Below are 16280 nucleotides of genomic sequence, written 5' to 3'. Positions count from 1 at the left end.
GGGGGAATCATAAATATCTATAGTCAAAAGCACCCCCTTTGCAAGTCAAGATTCAGCTTGATGCACACCAAGATGCAACCCAAGCTCCTCCGCAGCAAGTGGGATGGGGCTGCTGGAGCTCCTGCAAGGCAAGAAAACCACAGGATAGAGAAATCAGGAGACACCCCAGCACCCAGCACTGCAACCCCTTACCCATGAGGCTGGCTGGAGGGGGCTCAGGGATAAACCCTGCCTAGGGCTCTCCCAAAATCCAGTTAAATCACATTCCCCCACTCCCATCCCTTTACACGTGCTTTTTCAGTTACTAAGTTTTATCAGAGTTACTATAGTTACACCCACAGGTGTTGATGAAAATCAAATTCTCACGTTTCTGAGCAACTACACATGCAATGTCTCTTAGACACTGAGCTAATGAAGGAACAGAAGCTGTATTTATGGTTCACGTGTGCAAACACTAATGACTTTCAGGATCCAAAGAGCTACTATGAAGTTTCAGCAACACGGTGTTAACAATTCATCAGCTCAACCCCATCAAATGCACACAGTCCCACGACAGCTCTACGGGGAATGGAACGGTTGGGAAGCAAACTCTGTCTGCTGAAAACTATATACAGATATATATACATATCTATTTGAGAGAGGGCTGAGGCTTTGAGAGTGCCCCATTGTGCCTTCGATGTCTCCCCAGGCAGCCGCAGATGACAAAACACCTAATAATCCATCCTAATAACCCAAAACACCACCAGGCAGTGATGCCAAGCAAAGCACCTCACTGACAGCGTGAGCTGCTCCTCTTGGCAAGTTTAACGCCCTTGGTTAATGCCTGGCAACCAAGAACCTCTACTTACCCGCTTGTGGAAACGCAAACCAACACTTTGCATCTTCCAAGCTTCGAGAAATCAGAGTGACAAAGAGTCACAAGGAATATGACAAAGACATCAAGGACTTTTGAGGCAAATCCGCCCCGTGAATGTCTGTTTGCATCACTTATTTCCTAACAAGCTGCTCCTCACACAAAGGGACCGCTATTCTGTTGCCTCTGTATGTTCCCAAGAAGCATTCGTCTTTACATCCCGCACTAATGGGTTATTAGGCACATCAAACATATAGATTGAATCATGTAATTATGCCTTTTAAAAAGGTAGCAATATTTGAGATCAGCCCAGCACTTGCTGCCAATCAAACCCCAGAAGCAGAACCTGCTCCTCGCCTCCTGCAAGAGCACAGATGGGGTTCTTTTACTTCTCATACACTGCATGGCCTCCCCTAGGCCAGCCCCGCCAGCTCCAAGGGAGCTCAAGTCCAACTTTCACCCCAGGACTGATGGAGCTCAGATGCTTTGGCAACAAACATGGTTAAGACTAAGACAGAAGCAGAAGGAAGCAGGACCATGCTGCGGATGCTGTGCATCGTCAGGAGCAACAGTCACCTCCTAACAGGAGAGAGATTAACAGGGAGACACAAAAGAAAAGGCAGCAAAGCAGGGGAGCAGGCACAGCGCATCCCTGAGCTTCATGTGCTGCTCAAGGCATCTTCCACCAGCTCTATGGACTTCTGTGGTTTATGTGGTAGAAAGTCCAAAGACGTATCAGTGCTCCAGTGCTCCTTCACTTTCTTTCTACAGAAGATAAATTCACAGTCAATCCCATCCTTGGGAAAAACAGCCTCACAAACACATTTGTGCACATGCTGCAGCTCCTGCCCCCATGAGGGAAGAGCTCAAAGATGGCCTGGGAGCAGGTGAACCTCTGCTCGAGGAGGATACTTCAGTTCCACACATTAAACTCGATTCCCGGTGCCTGCAGGCATCATTAGCCCGGCTGAGAAGGAAACATGCATGTGTTTGGGCCCCAAAACATTAAAGATACCATCAATCACTGATTTCCCCTTGCTTGTATAGATCCCCTCTTAATGACCTTTCCATGTTTGCCTCTCCCATGCCTGTTACTTATATATCAGTGACCTGAACAGACAAGGGATGTGGGGTGGCAGCTCTTCTGCAGAGGCTCTCCCTGAGACAACGGAGAGTTATTGCTCTCCAGATAAACCAAGCAGCAGCACAGATAACAGTAACAAAGACATTTGGTGAGCACGGTTTTCCTTCATATCCAACATGCCCCATAATTCAAAATCTATATTACAAATGAGCAGGAGCAAAGCAAAGCTCACTCAGACTCCTCTTTTAAAAGGAAAACAGGATGCAAACTTGGTGACCACGTAACTTGTGTTTCCCAGCACTGGGTGTCATGGATTATCAATCTCTTTCTATAGTCATAATCCTTACCTTAAAGTTGTGGGATATTCTGAAATGGCCTAAATGTGGATCGAGATGAGAGGGTAACACCCCTGTCACACCTTTATTTTAACAAAGATGTGTCAGTTCCTTATGGATTCTTTTACAGGCTGCTTGGGAATTTCCACCGGCACCAGGACAGTAATGCAGCAATTGTTCTCTTTGAAAACACAGAGCACAGAATGACAACGCAGTAAAGCACACACAGAGCAAAAATAACTCAGGGTAAAGCTCCTTGTTCCTGGAATTACCCACTGGATTCCCAAGCATCTTATCAGGAGCCAATGACAAGAGCAGCACCAACATATCAACACTGATATTCTTACTCCTATGTTTGTCCACCCTAAACTAAACACTAATAGTAAGCTGTAAGACGGGGTGAACCAGAGCATGAAGCGCTTCCTGCTACACTCTTCTTCCTTGTAACCAGAAAAATCCCTAAACCAGAGGACTCTGTTGTGTTGGACCAGGTTTGCTGCTGGGATGAGACAGCTCTTTTGCTGTCACTTCAAAAATGCAGATCACGGGAAGTCCCACTTACTGCTCCAAGCATGATCCTGAAGATCAGCCACCGAAAGCCCCAGATGACGATGCTGGAAGGAGGAGTGTGCTGGGGCAGGCGGGAGAGGGTCCAGAGCGGGCAGAGGAATATCCCCAGGAAACCTGTTTCCAGGAGCTGCGATTCCCATCCTGTGGTGCCAACATGGGAGAAATGAAAAAGAAAATGGTTATTGTTGAGTCCTGTGAGTTATCCTTTCACAACCTGTGAACATCCACACAGAAAAACCCAGCCACACTGTAACTGATGCTTTTTCAGTTCCACTTGGAGGAATGCAGGTACCAACTCTGCCCTAACAGACACACAACACTCTGGGGATTGACGCTTTAAGCTACAGTGTGTGCCTATGTTTGGCTTGTTGGCTTGTGTAGGTCTTCTCCAAGCACACGCAGCAGCACTTTGATCTTTACATGGTTACTTGATGCAGCACAAATCATAGAGTGGTTTGGGTTGGAAGGGACCTCAATGCTTGTCCAGCTCCAACCCCTGCCATGGGCAGGGACCCCTTCCACCGGAGCAGCTTGCTCCAAGCCCCTGTGTCCAACCTGGCCTTGAACACTGCCAGGGATGGGGCAGCCACAGCTTCTCTGGGCACCCTGTGCCAGCGCCTCAGCACCCTCACAGGGAAGAGCTTCTGCCTAAGAGCTCATCTCAGTCTCCCCTCATGCAACCTCCCTTTTTTTTTTTTACTTTGATACACATAAGGTCCCTTAAATCAAAATGAAATGGTTTTTCTTAAAAAAAAAAAATCATACATTAGCTATTAAAAAAATCCCCATTCTTCCCCCTATACATCCTGTGCTTTCTGGAACAGACACCCCAACTGCCAAAACCAGGGCTTCTGAGACAAGTGAAGTATATTGTAATAAAACCAGCTGCACCAGGAAAGCAATGGCTAATACAAAATGTGAAAGGTTAATTGTTACTAAACCCAGCTACACACAGCAGTTAGGGGTCTAACTGGCACCAAACTGGTAGTATATCTCCTTCATTTCTGCCCACACAAGAATCCCACTGTTATCAGCGTTTTCATATGTAAATCACTGTGTTCCCTGCAGACATATAGGATGCGTGTGGCTGAGCGGGAAGGCACAAGCCTCTAGGAAAAAAGTCATTCCCTGTGAGGGTGCTGAGGCGCTGGCACAGGGTGCCCAGAGGAGCTGTGGCTGCCCCATCCCTTGCAGTGCTCAAGGCCAGGTTGGACATAGGGGCTTGGAGCAAGCTGCTCTGGTGGAAGGTGTCCCTGCCCGTGGCAGGGGTTGGAGCCGGATGAGCTTTAGGGTCCCTTCCAACCCAACCCATTCCATTCTATGCTATTCTAATCTGTGCTATTCTATTTTATGCAATCCCACCCTATTCTGTTCTATTTATGCTATGCTGTTCCCTATATACACACATTTCCCTTTGGGAACAGCATCCCCTTTCACCAACAAGGACCCAGTGGCACCACTTTTTAACCCCGATATTAAATCCAACTCCTCAGGAGGTGTTTGCATGTGTGGAGGGAAAGGGCATGGAAGGAAGCTGTGATCCTGAGTGACACATTTCTCATGCATTAAGTGGGTTATACGCGCGTGCATCAGCCCACAGGGACGCGTGTGCAAGCACACGTGTGTCCGGAGGGAAGTCGAAGCCTTCCCGGTATGCGCTGGCCTCCTGGGATCACGAGTTGAGCTGCACCTGCGCTGCTTGCTCCGATGGACAAGCCTGAATCCTGGCACCGCCACAGCACCCGGCTGTGGTTCCAATGGCATGGACCGCGCCAGCAAGGGGACAGCTCAGCGCCGCAGCGGGAGGCAGGAGCGGAGCAAACAGTGCTGCCAGCTGCTGGGAATAACCTCTGCAATTCCCTGCTGCCGACAATGGCACCAAACAGGGTTTAACTGCAAGTGCAGTCAAGGACAAACGACGGTCACAGCACCCATTCAGAGGTCTCTGGCTGAACCTCCTTGGCTTGTGGTTAAATCCTGCCCAGCTCCAGCTGCTCTGCGCAGCAATGGGCAAATTCGCTAGCACAAAGCGCGGTGCTGGACCTTGCTTTGTTACCGACCTTCATAGATCACAGCAAGTTCCTGCTAAAAACCAAGCTTGAAGTACAGATCTGCAGGGAGAGGCTCTGATTTATTAACAACCCTCTTCCTGACGGACTGAGCCTGCACAGCTGGTAACGTGGTCATGCAGATCAGCTTTCCATACTAGCATGCATCACCCAGTCACACACCCTGCCCTCGGCAGCGGAAGCTCCTCTCCTGCCTCCATCCATCTTCCTTCCACCCCAAGCAGCTCCTTGCCCCATACCCTTCCCCTCTCATGCCCAAGCCATTGTTCTTCCCTTTCCCATTCAGCATGGAAGCATCCCGACACTTCCAGGTTTCATCATGCCCAAAGTCCTGCTCAATGCTACTCCACAAGCAACCCAAGCACTTATGATGGTTGGATTACCTGAGGTGCTAAAATGTGTCATGGTTTCAGCTAAAAATTACAGCTAAATCATGAAGACTTTCAAGGACATGAACACGTTCAACACCACAAGCGTATCCATAACAAAAGGGGGGAGCTCTGCTCCACCTCACATTAGCTTCATTGAAAGTTGATATTAGAAAGCAAGATTACGAGATCCATCAACACAAACCTTGCCTTTCGAACTGCTGACTTACCAACAGTTGTTCTTGTCTACCCTTTGAAAGCCTCAGACTAATTCCCTTGCAATCTTAGACAGGTTTGAGGCCATAACCACCCATCTGCTGAACGCTGCTGAAGTCTGAGCATCACAGCCTTTTTAACGTCGCTTCCCAAACACACTGTGACTCCTACAAGGTGTCAACCAAGCCATCACACCTTGGGAGGGAAGACCTTAGGAAGAACTGGTACTTGGCTGACCCATGGAGCTAAGTTGTAACAGTAGTTTTCTCCTTATCCTTATCCTCTTCTTCTTGCTATCAAGTAGGCAGTGCTGATGAGATGTATTTGGTGATGTGCAGTGCCAGGCAAAGGAGCCCAACGCAACCACATCCTCCATCTCCAGCAAACCACGCACAAACCCTCCTTCAAGCTGCAGAAATTCCCATTCTTGACCTTTCTGGACAGCTCTATATCAACAAAAACATGGACATGGAGGAAATAATAACCTGGGGGGATGTAGACAGGGAATCAAACGATCCCTGACTTCAGGGATGTGAGAGGGGAAAGGCAAGTGACAAGCACTGGCCGCTTTAGGAGCAAAGGCCTTTTCCCTGTAGCAATCCTAGTTTATCCATACAGTGACACTTTAGGAGTAAACCTCATTTTATCAATGACAGAGACACTCAGAGACATCGGGGCTACCCGAGGTGGCAATTCCCATCCTCCAAACCCCAACCAACGCATCCCTGTGGCCGGGCTGAGCCTCGGGGCTCACCTCCAGCCCGGTCCCTCCGGCCCCGGCGCACACTGATACTGCTGGGAACGAAAGGGTCACGTTGTTGACCCACCTGCTCCTGTTTTCTTCAGTTGGATCTAGTCAAATTTCAGCAGCTGCAGCGCGGCACAAAGCGCCCCATTGTTATCCCCGCGCAGGCGGGGGGAGCCACGGCCTCTTTTGGGGTAGAAAAGAAGAAAACTGAAATCAAATCAACTGCCAACGGAGCCCCACGCGCGCTTCCAGCGCCTGTTACGTGCGCCGAGCTTCACGGGGTAAAATCCATAGTTTGGTGTTTTCCAGAGGTCTCTGCTGGGGCAGGGAAAGAGAAGAGTGGTGAGGATGTGCTGGGGGGTAGGAAAGGCAGGGAAGGGGAAGAAGCAAAACACAATCAAAACGAGCTTTCCCATATTGCTTATGGGAAAAAAGCCCGAGTTTGGGATGAACTGTCTCCAAAGCAGCCCCATTACAGCTCCCTACAGTATTATTTCTAATGGAATAGAGATTATACACCATAATATCCTTCAGGTTTCCAGTCTTCACCTTTCTTATTTACCAATCAAATAGCTGATGAAAACCCAGCTGAGTTATCACAGCTTGTCCATGGCTCCAGAGGAAAGCCTTTCCCACCCAGCCCCAGCGCCATCATCCTTCCTGCATCCGAGACCCATTTTCTGTCTACAGGGACACTCAGGAAGAAAGCAATGAGGCAGAGAAGTGCTCAAAACCATCAGAACCGAACACCGAGCAGTCAGCTCCATGGATACTGAAGTTTCTTATTTTCATAGAATCTCAGAACCAGCCAGGTTGGAAAAGACCTTCCAGATCATCACTTCCAATTTATCTATTTTTCCGAGAAAAATCATGTGGTGAAAACCCAACCCCAAATCCAGCTTTGGCAGAAACAGTCAGATAATGTCTTAATCCCCCTTCCTGAAGCAGGGGCAAGGGGAACCGGCAGTGCCTCTCTGTCCATCGACACGTTATCTTTACAGGGCGCACGTTTGCATGGCCCAGACAAATGTTTCCCCAACGTCCCCGCGTTTTACAGCCCCGGCTGCAGCAGCGCACGGGGCCGGGAGCGGACACTGCAGCTGTCTGCCTATGAATATTGGGTGTCAGACACCCCGGCAGCCAGAGCAAGGCAGATATCCAATCCGCACCGACCTACCCTGGGATGAGATTAACTGCTCCCGAGCCTCTCCTCCCCTCCCTACCTCCCTGAAATCTGCCATGAGCTCATTCCAGCGCCAGCATTAAACCACCTGTTGGAAACAGCAGGGTCACGCTCGTGGCTATGGGGTTTTCTGCCCAAGGACTGCACTCTCCAAATACTCTTTGCAACTACCATGTGTGGGTCAACCGATGCAAAAGGACCAATATCCGGCAGTGAGTAAACACTGAGTAAGTGGGTGTTGACCTGCTGGTGCATTCCCACAGGCGCTGGGATGCTCTTTGCTTCCACACCCACTGCTCATCCCCATCTCCTTCCCCACGGGGGTCTCCTCCTTCACGCTGCCACTCATCTCCCACTTGCAGAAATGAATGCAGATTGAATTAGATCTGCTCAGAACTGTGCTGATAGATCAATACTTCTTTTCATAAGGACATCCTGCCTTAAAGGAGAGCAGTCAGGTCAAACCCAGCCCTCTTCTCCAACACTAAAAGAAAAACCTCAAACCCTCCCCCGAAAAAAAAACCATCCATGGAAAAATATTTCTTTTTCCTTATTTTAATTTTTTGTTAATCTCTAAATCATTACAACTTTCAACATCCATAGTAACAACTTCCTCAAAGGAAAGCAAAGCTCCAAACTATCCCAAAACGAGCCGCATCGTTTTGAGGTGTCCTGCTAATGCATCCTCCCTCAAGTTAAACACTGTGCCTGCCAGCTAACCAGAAATACCTTTATCCCCAGTGTGAAATACTGGCCATGCTAAACCCCATGGCAAAATCATCACCAGTTTCAGCTGGGTGTGGATTACACACAGAGGTTTCACACGTCTCAGCTATCCCCTGTGGAAATGTGATGGGTTTTCCCTGCGCTGAAGACAGGAGCCAGGGAGCGGGTGCACCAGCCAGCAGGGAGAGCATCATGGGGCTGATGGTATCACATCACATAACGGTTTGGGTTGGAAGGGACCTTAAAGCTCATCCAGCTCTAACCCCTGCCATGGGCAGGGACACCTTCCACTAGAGCAGCTTGCTCCAAGCCCCATCCAATCTAACTTTGAACATTCCTCCACTCCTACCCCAGGCCACGCTGCTGCCCCAAGCACCGACAATCCCAAGACCCAAACTACCTTCCCACAGTCAAACTCTGCCATGTCCATGTCCATTTTCCCCAAACACCACCAATATTACGTCTTTCAAACTCCTCTTTTACCAAAGAGAGAACAGGCTGCTAATACCTCCCATTTCTGCACCAACAGAAGAGCTCTTGGTGGTGTTGGAAGGTTTGGAGCAATGTTATCGATAACTTTTGTTCTTCAAGTATAAACCACACAGAATATAAAAATATAATAATTTAGCATAAAAACTTTTAAAAGCTTCCAAGTGCTCTCCAGGGTAGTCATTAGAAACTACTTAGGTACCAGGAGGGTGATAACAGTGAGTTAATGCAGCGTTAAATTAGCCCTCCTTCCATGCAGAACTTGAAGTGACAGAGGAATCAATTGGGAGGGGTTTTATTTTCTTCTTTAACTCCTGGAGTTAATGGATTTCCTGTTTTTAGCTCTGTGGGCGGCTGTCATTCTGAGGGATCCAGAGATACTGGATTTAATTACTCGGGTTTAAAGTAAGGAAAATAATTCCACTTGTGTTCATATGAACTTATGGGCACTGGTCTCAAGCATGGCCAGCACGGCAAGAACACACAAGCATGGCTGCTCATTGGTGTTGTCCCTCAACATCTTCACATGGCCAACAGCCTCAAGACCTGTGCCACAGATCTTGGTGAGCATCAGGAGTGGGTCACAGCCTAAAGACGGCTTCCTGGGGCTTCCTCCATCCTCCTGCAAGCACATTTTGAGGTGGCTTGGGGCCCTAAAGCGACCCAACAGCAGGTTCAGCAGTTCCTCTGGACTCACCTCCATCAGCGGGGGATTCATTCCATCTCTCTTTAATAGATTAGCAGCAGTAAGGGCAATGATGCCCATCAGTAAATTCAGATAAAGATCAGCAGGGTTTAGGCTGGCCACAAAGATAGGGGAGCATCCTGTAACAGCCCACAAACCAGGGGTCACACTGAGAACTTCATAAACGAAATGGGAAGTGATGAAAGGGACTGACTGAAATGAGATGTGGAACAGAAACATGAACAGAATGAAAGGAGAGGTCAAAGACGAGCGACACCACCACGACCAGGTGACACATCCATTTAGTACTGTTGGTACATGTTGTGTCAGGGCACAGCAGCATGCTCCCAAACAGCTCTCAGCAGAAGAAAGCAGCTTTAGAGGCTTGACACAAGAGAGCCTGAAGGCAGAGAACGATCCCTGGCTGCCAGGAGCATCAGAGGGAAGCTTTCCCTGCAAAACCAATCACCTGCCTGCTGCAGAGCTCTCCGTTCTCATGGCTCTGTACTGCTGGAAGCAAGCCTTGATGGATCACTGGTTTGGATCCAGTGCCAGGGTTCCTCCATTCCCCCGTGCCGAGGTTCAGGTATACACTGCACATACCAGCAGAGCCCAGCTACTGCCAGGTTTCCTCATGCCTTGGGAAACAAAAGGGAAAATATGTTATCATCACGGAGGAACTCGGGTTCCTGGGACAAAGAATTCTAACCTGGAAGGGATTTTGTTTCCAATTACCCTCTCTGTACCGGCCACTTTGAAGTCCATGATGCAGCTAAAGCCAGTTACAGTCTTCTGATGAGTTTTCTCTCTGGAAACCCACGCTGCTCAGATGAAAACAATTCACAATGGCACAACCAAGTGCACAGAGTAAGGAGTGTCTGGCTTAAAACAAGCAAAAGCAGAACATTCCCAAAGGAAAACGAAGGCAAAGACTGGATCCTTACCTACCAAACCACAACAGTCAGGGTCTGGTTAGCAGTCAGTAGTTGTTATACACATTCCTGCTATGTGACTGGAAAAGCCCAAAATTCACCTCACATAAAGCTCCTCCAGGGATACTCTGCTTGGCTTTGGTGGCTACAGGACATGAACTGCACCAAGAAAGAGGCAGGGAGAAAACCAATGGAAACAAGCACAAATGTTCACCCAGGAAACTCAAGGTTGTGCTGGGATCGGGCAGTGGGGATTCTGACATCTCTCTGGGGATAAAACTCCTGGGAATCTCATCCTGCACCTCGGCTTTGCTGCACACGGACTCTGTCAGAGGTGGAACAGGAGCTTCCAAGCATCTGGAAGAAGCAGCAGCTTATTCCCACTCTGAACCTCAGGAGCACGCTGCAACCAAGGGTTCTTTGACTGAGAGAAAGACACCAAGGCCTTTAGAAGACAGAGCTGAATCTGAAATACCAAAGAATCCCTTTGGTGCCATCCCTTCCAGGTTACATTCCCTCTTCCTGTGCTTGTCCTCCTTACCCTCCACCAAGAAAGCCCTACACTGAAGCAGAAAGCCAGCAAATTCCCACCTTCCCAAGCAACCTGCTGAACACATTTTATCTGCTCTTTACGGACAGGACCCCTGCAGCACCGTGCCATGTGCCTGCAGAGCTAAATCGCTAAAAACAGGTGTCTGTTGGGTGTTAAATCTCTCTTCAGGCTGCTTTGGCAGCTTAAGAAACCATCAGCAGCTGTTAACATGGGTAGCATGGCAACGTTGAGCCTAACAGCTCAACCAGCCCCCTTTCTTCACCATTTCTAAACTCTCCTTCCCCACTCGTCCACTTGAAGCAAGAACAAATTAAACCCAATACCATGAAGGCACCTGGCAAGCTCTTTTGCCAGCAGACAGAAAGCAAGCCTTGAAATAAAAAGCATATTAGAGAAGTTTCTCCCTGCTGTACCACGTGAGGTTCCCAGTGCCCTGGGGAGATCACGTTTTAGCCTCATGCAAGCGTTTTAGCATCAGCGTTTGCAGATGCTGATAAACGCTCACCAAGGGATGACTCCTTCGTCAGGCTTCCCCATCAGTTGGGAGTGGGCCTCCCATGTAAAATCTCTGCCTTCCCAAATTTTTCCTGAACGTAGCGCCTTTAAAGTACAGTTTGTATCTACACTGAACAGGGAAAAAAGGCTGCAGAGTTGATTAACCTCAAGGCAGACATCCTCATCCAATGCCCCAAAGGATCACAGGAGCGATAACAACCATGTAATGTAATATCAAAGGTAAGATGTAAGAAGACCACAAGCAGGTTATGGCCAGGTTGAATGTGAAAGGCCAGCCTAGTGCAGGAGAGGAAATACTACAGGTCCTACAAAGGAATCCTAGAGAAGGAGAGCGCAACTTTGCACATTGGTTTCCAATGGGCTGTTCTTACCAATGACATCAGCCATGGTCATGGTCCCACCACCCATCATCAGATGCCCATTTCCTTCAGCAGTGGCAAACACCAGAAACTATTTTAACCCACACATGGAGCTTTCAGTCACATTCCTGAACCATCTTTTACACCCAAAACCTTTACATAACCCACAACCAACCAACCAAAAAAAGCAGGATACTATTTACACAAGACAGCATGAGAAAAAACACTGCAGTACCTATAATAGGAATTTTCTGATTCCAAAAGGGGATTTGCTCTGTCTGGAGTGAAAGCTGATTCTGGGGATTACAGTTAAATAAGAAAATGGACATTGCTGTGTCCTTTAGGACATCCCCTCCATCCCAGCCGCATTAAACAGGACTACATCACTAAACTGACTCTAACGAAGCTCTGGTGATGTAAATCTGCTGTAACTCAGGAATGGTTTCATGCAGGCATTTTTCAACCTGATGAGCTCAGAAGTGACCAAAATGACTAATGGGACCTCAACACCCACAGCTTTAACCTCCCGGAACAAAGGAAGAAAGAGGGAGCAGGGGGGAAGAAGACCAAACGCGGAACTCAGGAAATCAAAAAGCTGCTTTCAAAACCCATCTGATTTTTAAAGGATCTGATGGATACGTAGGAGGAAGCAACAGGTTTTTGGCAATTACAGGATGAATGCCAAGAAGTCAACCGCGTTAGGAAGTTGTTCTCTCCCTGCACAGTACAAAGAGATGAGCAAACACACAAACAGGCAGAACTGCTGATGGTCAGAGACCTGAGCTATGCACCAAGTCTTCCGAGTCCTGACATCTCCCTGTTGATACAAAGAGATGAACTAGATCAGCAACCATTTAACCCAGGGCTTGAGCAACTAAACCATCATATAACGGGCTGAAAACTGTAAACAGTAACAGAAATCAGAACTACTTCAACATAATTATTTTCAGCTACAGCAAATGGATCTGTGGGCAGCTGTTAAGATGAGTCTGCAGGAAACATTAAACCTCCCCGGCGAATCTGCTGCCACGTACCAAGCACAATTTACCAAAGCCACCCACTGTCAAAGCTGGTGTTCTTCCCATCATTACTCATCTTGAGAACGAGCCAAAGTGTCCTTTGGACACCTTTAAACCAATCTGTTAATGGGTTTCAAAGGCACGGAGGGAAGGAGGATGCAGCAAGCGCAGGAGCCGCGCTCAGCCACCTCCAACCAAACCCTGCATCTCCATCTTCATCGGAGAAGAGCTAAGTAAAACGCTGCAGGCCTGATGTCAAGGTTTCAGATGATGACCTCTTCACCTCATCCCCCAGAAACAGCCACAATTACTACACAGCACGGCAAAGCCACAAAGCTTTATCTATTTCTTCTTGCCGTAAACCAGCCTCAAACATTGCCCTGATTTTGCCTCTTCCCTTCCCGCTACCACAGAAATACCCCACCGTGATCAAACTGCTCACTGGTCTTGACCAAGATACACCGAGAGGAGGGAGAAACAAGAGTCTTAAGAACTCAGGTCACTTCTTTAAGCTCTTTTCTCAGCCTGTCCTAACATTTTACCCCCTTTATGAAATGTGGATGCACAGCCGTGCCCTAGAGCAGCTTCCACCACGTCAAAGCTTACAACCTGCAAAACACCGGGGGTAAATACCCAACTATAATATGCACCTGAAAGAGAAATTTAGACTTGAGGTGATAAAAAAGGGTAAACATAAATCAGGTTTATGTTGAGAAACAGCCACATACGACCTTCATTAAGTATTGCTCCTATTAAGATGCCATTCACTCTGTTTCCTCACCACATGTATAGATACCATTAAACCTGAAAATCTCAGGCACTGGCAAGAGCTGGAGACAGAGACCCGCATTAATGTGAACCAGCACTGGAAGAATCACTGTGGATTCCATTTTTAGGAATAAGCAAGTTTCAGAGTGGTAAGAAAACAGAAAGCTAAAGCGACACAAAGCCGGGATATTTATTTTGACAGCTGCAGTTTGGTTGTTTTAACTGGTTATGATGGGTTTAAAGGAAACTCCGAAATACACATGAGAGACATGGACCTGCTTGAGTGAGCGCAAGGGAGGCCATGAGGATGCTCCACGGGCTGGAGCAGCTCTGCTCTGGAGCCAGGCTGAGAGAGCTGGGCTGGGTCAGCCTGGAGAAGAGAAGGCTCCTGAAGGGGAGACCTTAGAGCAGCTCCAGTGCCTGAAGGGGCTGCAGGAAACCTGGAGAGGGGAAACAGAGATGAAAATAGGAACACGCTTCCCTGCAGCGGAAACTGCACCTACCAACACATCCTGGTTAGCATCAATGCATTCCAATTACTTAACTCCCATTCGCCGCAAGGGCAGGATAAATTACAATTTCTAGGTCCTTTATTTCCTGTGCCTGGAAGCGGGTCATACCATACCCTGATACACCTTGAAAAGCTTGCCAAAAGCCCAGCGAGGGCAATGGGAGTCTCCCGCCCAAGGGACACACGGATGGGGATCATGTGTGGCAGGATGGGCTCCACCACAAAGATGCACAAAGGACAAGGATGAAGGAAGAGGAGGAATAAAACATGCACGGCTGTGCCTTATGGCAAGGAGGGCAGCAACACATCCAGGACCTAAAACGAGCAAGTTTAGCGCCTAAAATGGTCCTGGGCGAACGCTTCCTCTTCCCCTTTCACGTGCACTCTGCACACATTGCCACAGAAACAGCAGCTCTGCAACCTGCCCTCAGCTATCCCCTTTGATGCAGATTCCGAGCCCAAATTCACCTGGGACAGGAGGAAACGTTCCCAAGAGCCCTGAGCTGTCACGTTCAACTGACAAGAGAATAATTTGATGGGAGAAGTATCAAGGGAGCGATCAAGAGAATCTTGGGAAGGGAATTAATACAGATCTGTGTTCCCTAAATTACAACATCCACTTCAAACTCGTGCTCGCTGAAATCTGTATTTACCCAAGGCAAAGGAACTACGTAATTGCCCCCTGCAGGAATGACTACACAAGACTAAACACGTGCTGCATGCTCTGTGGGAAGTCTCTGGTCCTCCACAGCCTGCTTCAGGCCGTGCCATTGCCTCAGTTTACCCACTCCCCTGTGCCCTTTGGGCTTTGCACTGCACTTCAGGTACCACCACATCAGGCACCAAAGGGATGCAGGAAGGAAGGAACCGGTGGTGGCACCGGCAGGTTTAGAACCATGGGCCTCTTCCTTTCTTGTTTTCTGCCCCATCCATCAAACCAATTTCCCTTGATAGGAATTAATGACACTAATTATTTCTGTCACCCCCTCCACATGCAGGGTCTGGACAACTGTTGGAACTGGGTGGCTTTAAGATCCCTTCCATCCCAAACCATTCCATGATTCTATGCTCTATAGGGCCAGAAAGAACCATGAAGGAACCCTGAAGCTCCAGACAGAGCAGCATTATGAAGCAACAGCTAATATTTTAAGCCTCACAGTTCTATTTTTATTCATGTCCACATCCCATAGTCAGCAACAAAACACAGCAATAAAAAGACAACCCTAAATCCAGCCCCGGCTCTCCTCTAGCCAGGAGATCATTAAAAAACCCCAAAACACAATAACAGCAAACCCAACCAAACAAGCAGCTCCACCACCACGCTCACGGGATGCAATCTTTCATTCTACATTGTCCAACAGCTCAGCTGGCACGGCTTCTGGGTCCAGGAATGCATTTTTGAAGCCATCAGCCCTTTCCCTACTTCCTAGAGCTCCTGGCACACATTTATCACTGCTTGCTTCTGCTGCAAAACTGAAACCAATGGCAAAGGGGTTCCTGGGGATGTTCAGGGCAGGAATTTTTATAGAACCATAAAATTATAGAATGAACCAGGTTGGAAAAGCCCTTTGAGCTCACCCAGTCCAACCATTCCCAGCACTGCCAAGGCCACCACTAACCCATGGCACTGAGGCCTCATCTCCACGCTGTGTGAACACTTGCAGGGACGGTGCCTGCAGCCCTGCCCTGGGCAGCCTGTTCCAATGCCTGAGCACCCTCTGGGGCAGGAATTGTTCCTCAGCTCCATCTAAACCTGCCCTGGTGCAGCTTGAGGCCGTTTCCTCTTGTCCCATCCCTTGTTCCTTGGGAGCAGAGCCCAGCCCCTCCTGGCTCCATCCTCCTGTCAGGCACTTGTAGGGAGCGATCAGGGCCCCCCCTGAGCCTTCTCTTCTCCAGACTACAAATAAAGCAGCTTTTGCTCTATTTGTGACCACAGACATTCAGTACAGGTTCCTAAAGATGCAGCAGCCTTCATGCTGCTTTGCTGTGAAGTGGAGCCCAGCTGACCATGACCCGGCCACCACTCATGGGTTTGCACATCCCATCCCTTGGGTGAAAACCCAAAGGGTTGCCACAGCCACTTTATCAGCAACAACGTCCTGATGCTCCTGCAACCTCTGGTCACAGACCTGATGCAGGCCATGGCTTCCTGTTGGGCATTCCAGCAAACACCTACCAACAGCACCCCCAAAACGATGTCCTTGTACAGCGCAGCTGCGAACCCCATGGAGCCTTCCTGGTAAGGAAAGGAGGGGAGAAGAAAAGCAGCATGTTTTCCCATAAGTGTTACCATTCC

The 16280-nt window shown here is 48.6% G+C and overlaps 1 protein-coding gene across 4 annotated transcripts in view; it reads right to left on the bottom strand.

The window, feature by feature from the left end:
* The window catches only part of LMF1 (lipase maturation factor 1), a 185447-nt gene that overhangs the window by 129245 nt on the left and 39922 nt on the right, over positions 1-16280 (bottom strand). For 3 of the 4 annotated variants that reach the window (XM_062619037.1, XM_062619038.1, XM_062619041.1), the window contains one exon: positions 2835-2983. The exons of the other annotated variant lie outside the window; for it this stretch is intronic. In XM_062619037.1, the coding sequence (XP_062475021.1) occupies positions 2835-2983 (149 nt within the window). The remainder of the gene's footprint in view (positions 1-2834; positions 2984-16280) is intronic. 4 annotated transcript variants of the gene reach the window in all.

Source organism: Pezoporus occidentalis, unplaced genomic scaffold (genome assembly GCF_034315485.1).
Source record: "Pezoporus occidentalis ecotype Australia unplaced genomic scaffold, CSIRO_AGI_Poc_V1 ctg208, whole genome shotgun sequence".
Lineage (NCBI taxonomy): Eukaryota > Metazoa > Chordata > Aves > Psittaciformes > Psittacidae > Pezoporus > Pezoporus occidentalis.
Note: the sequence above shows the minus strand (reverse complement) of the source record. Positions and strands in the feature narration are given on the sequence as shown.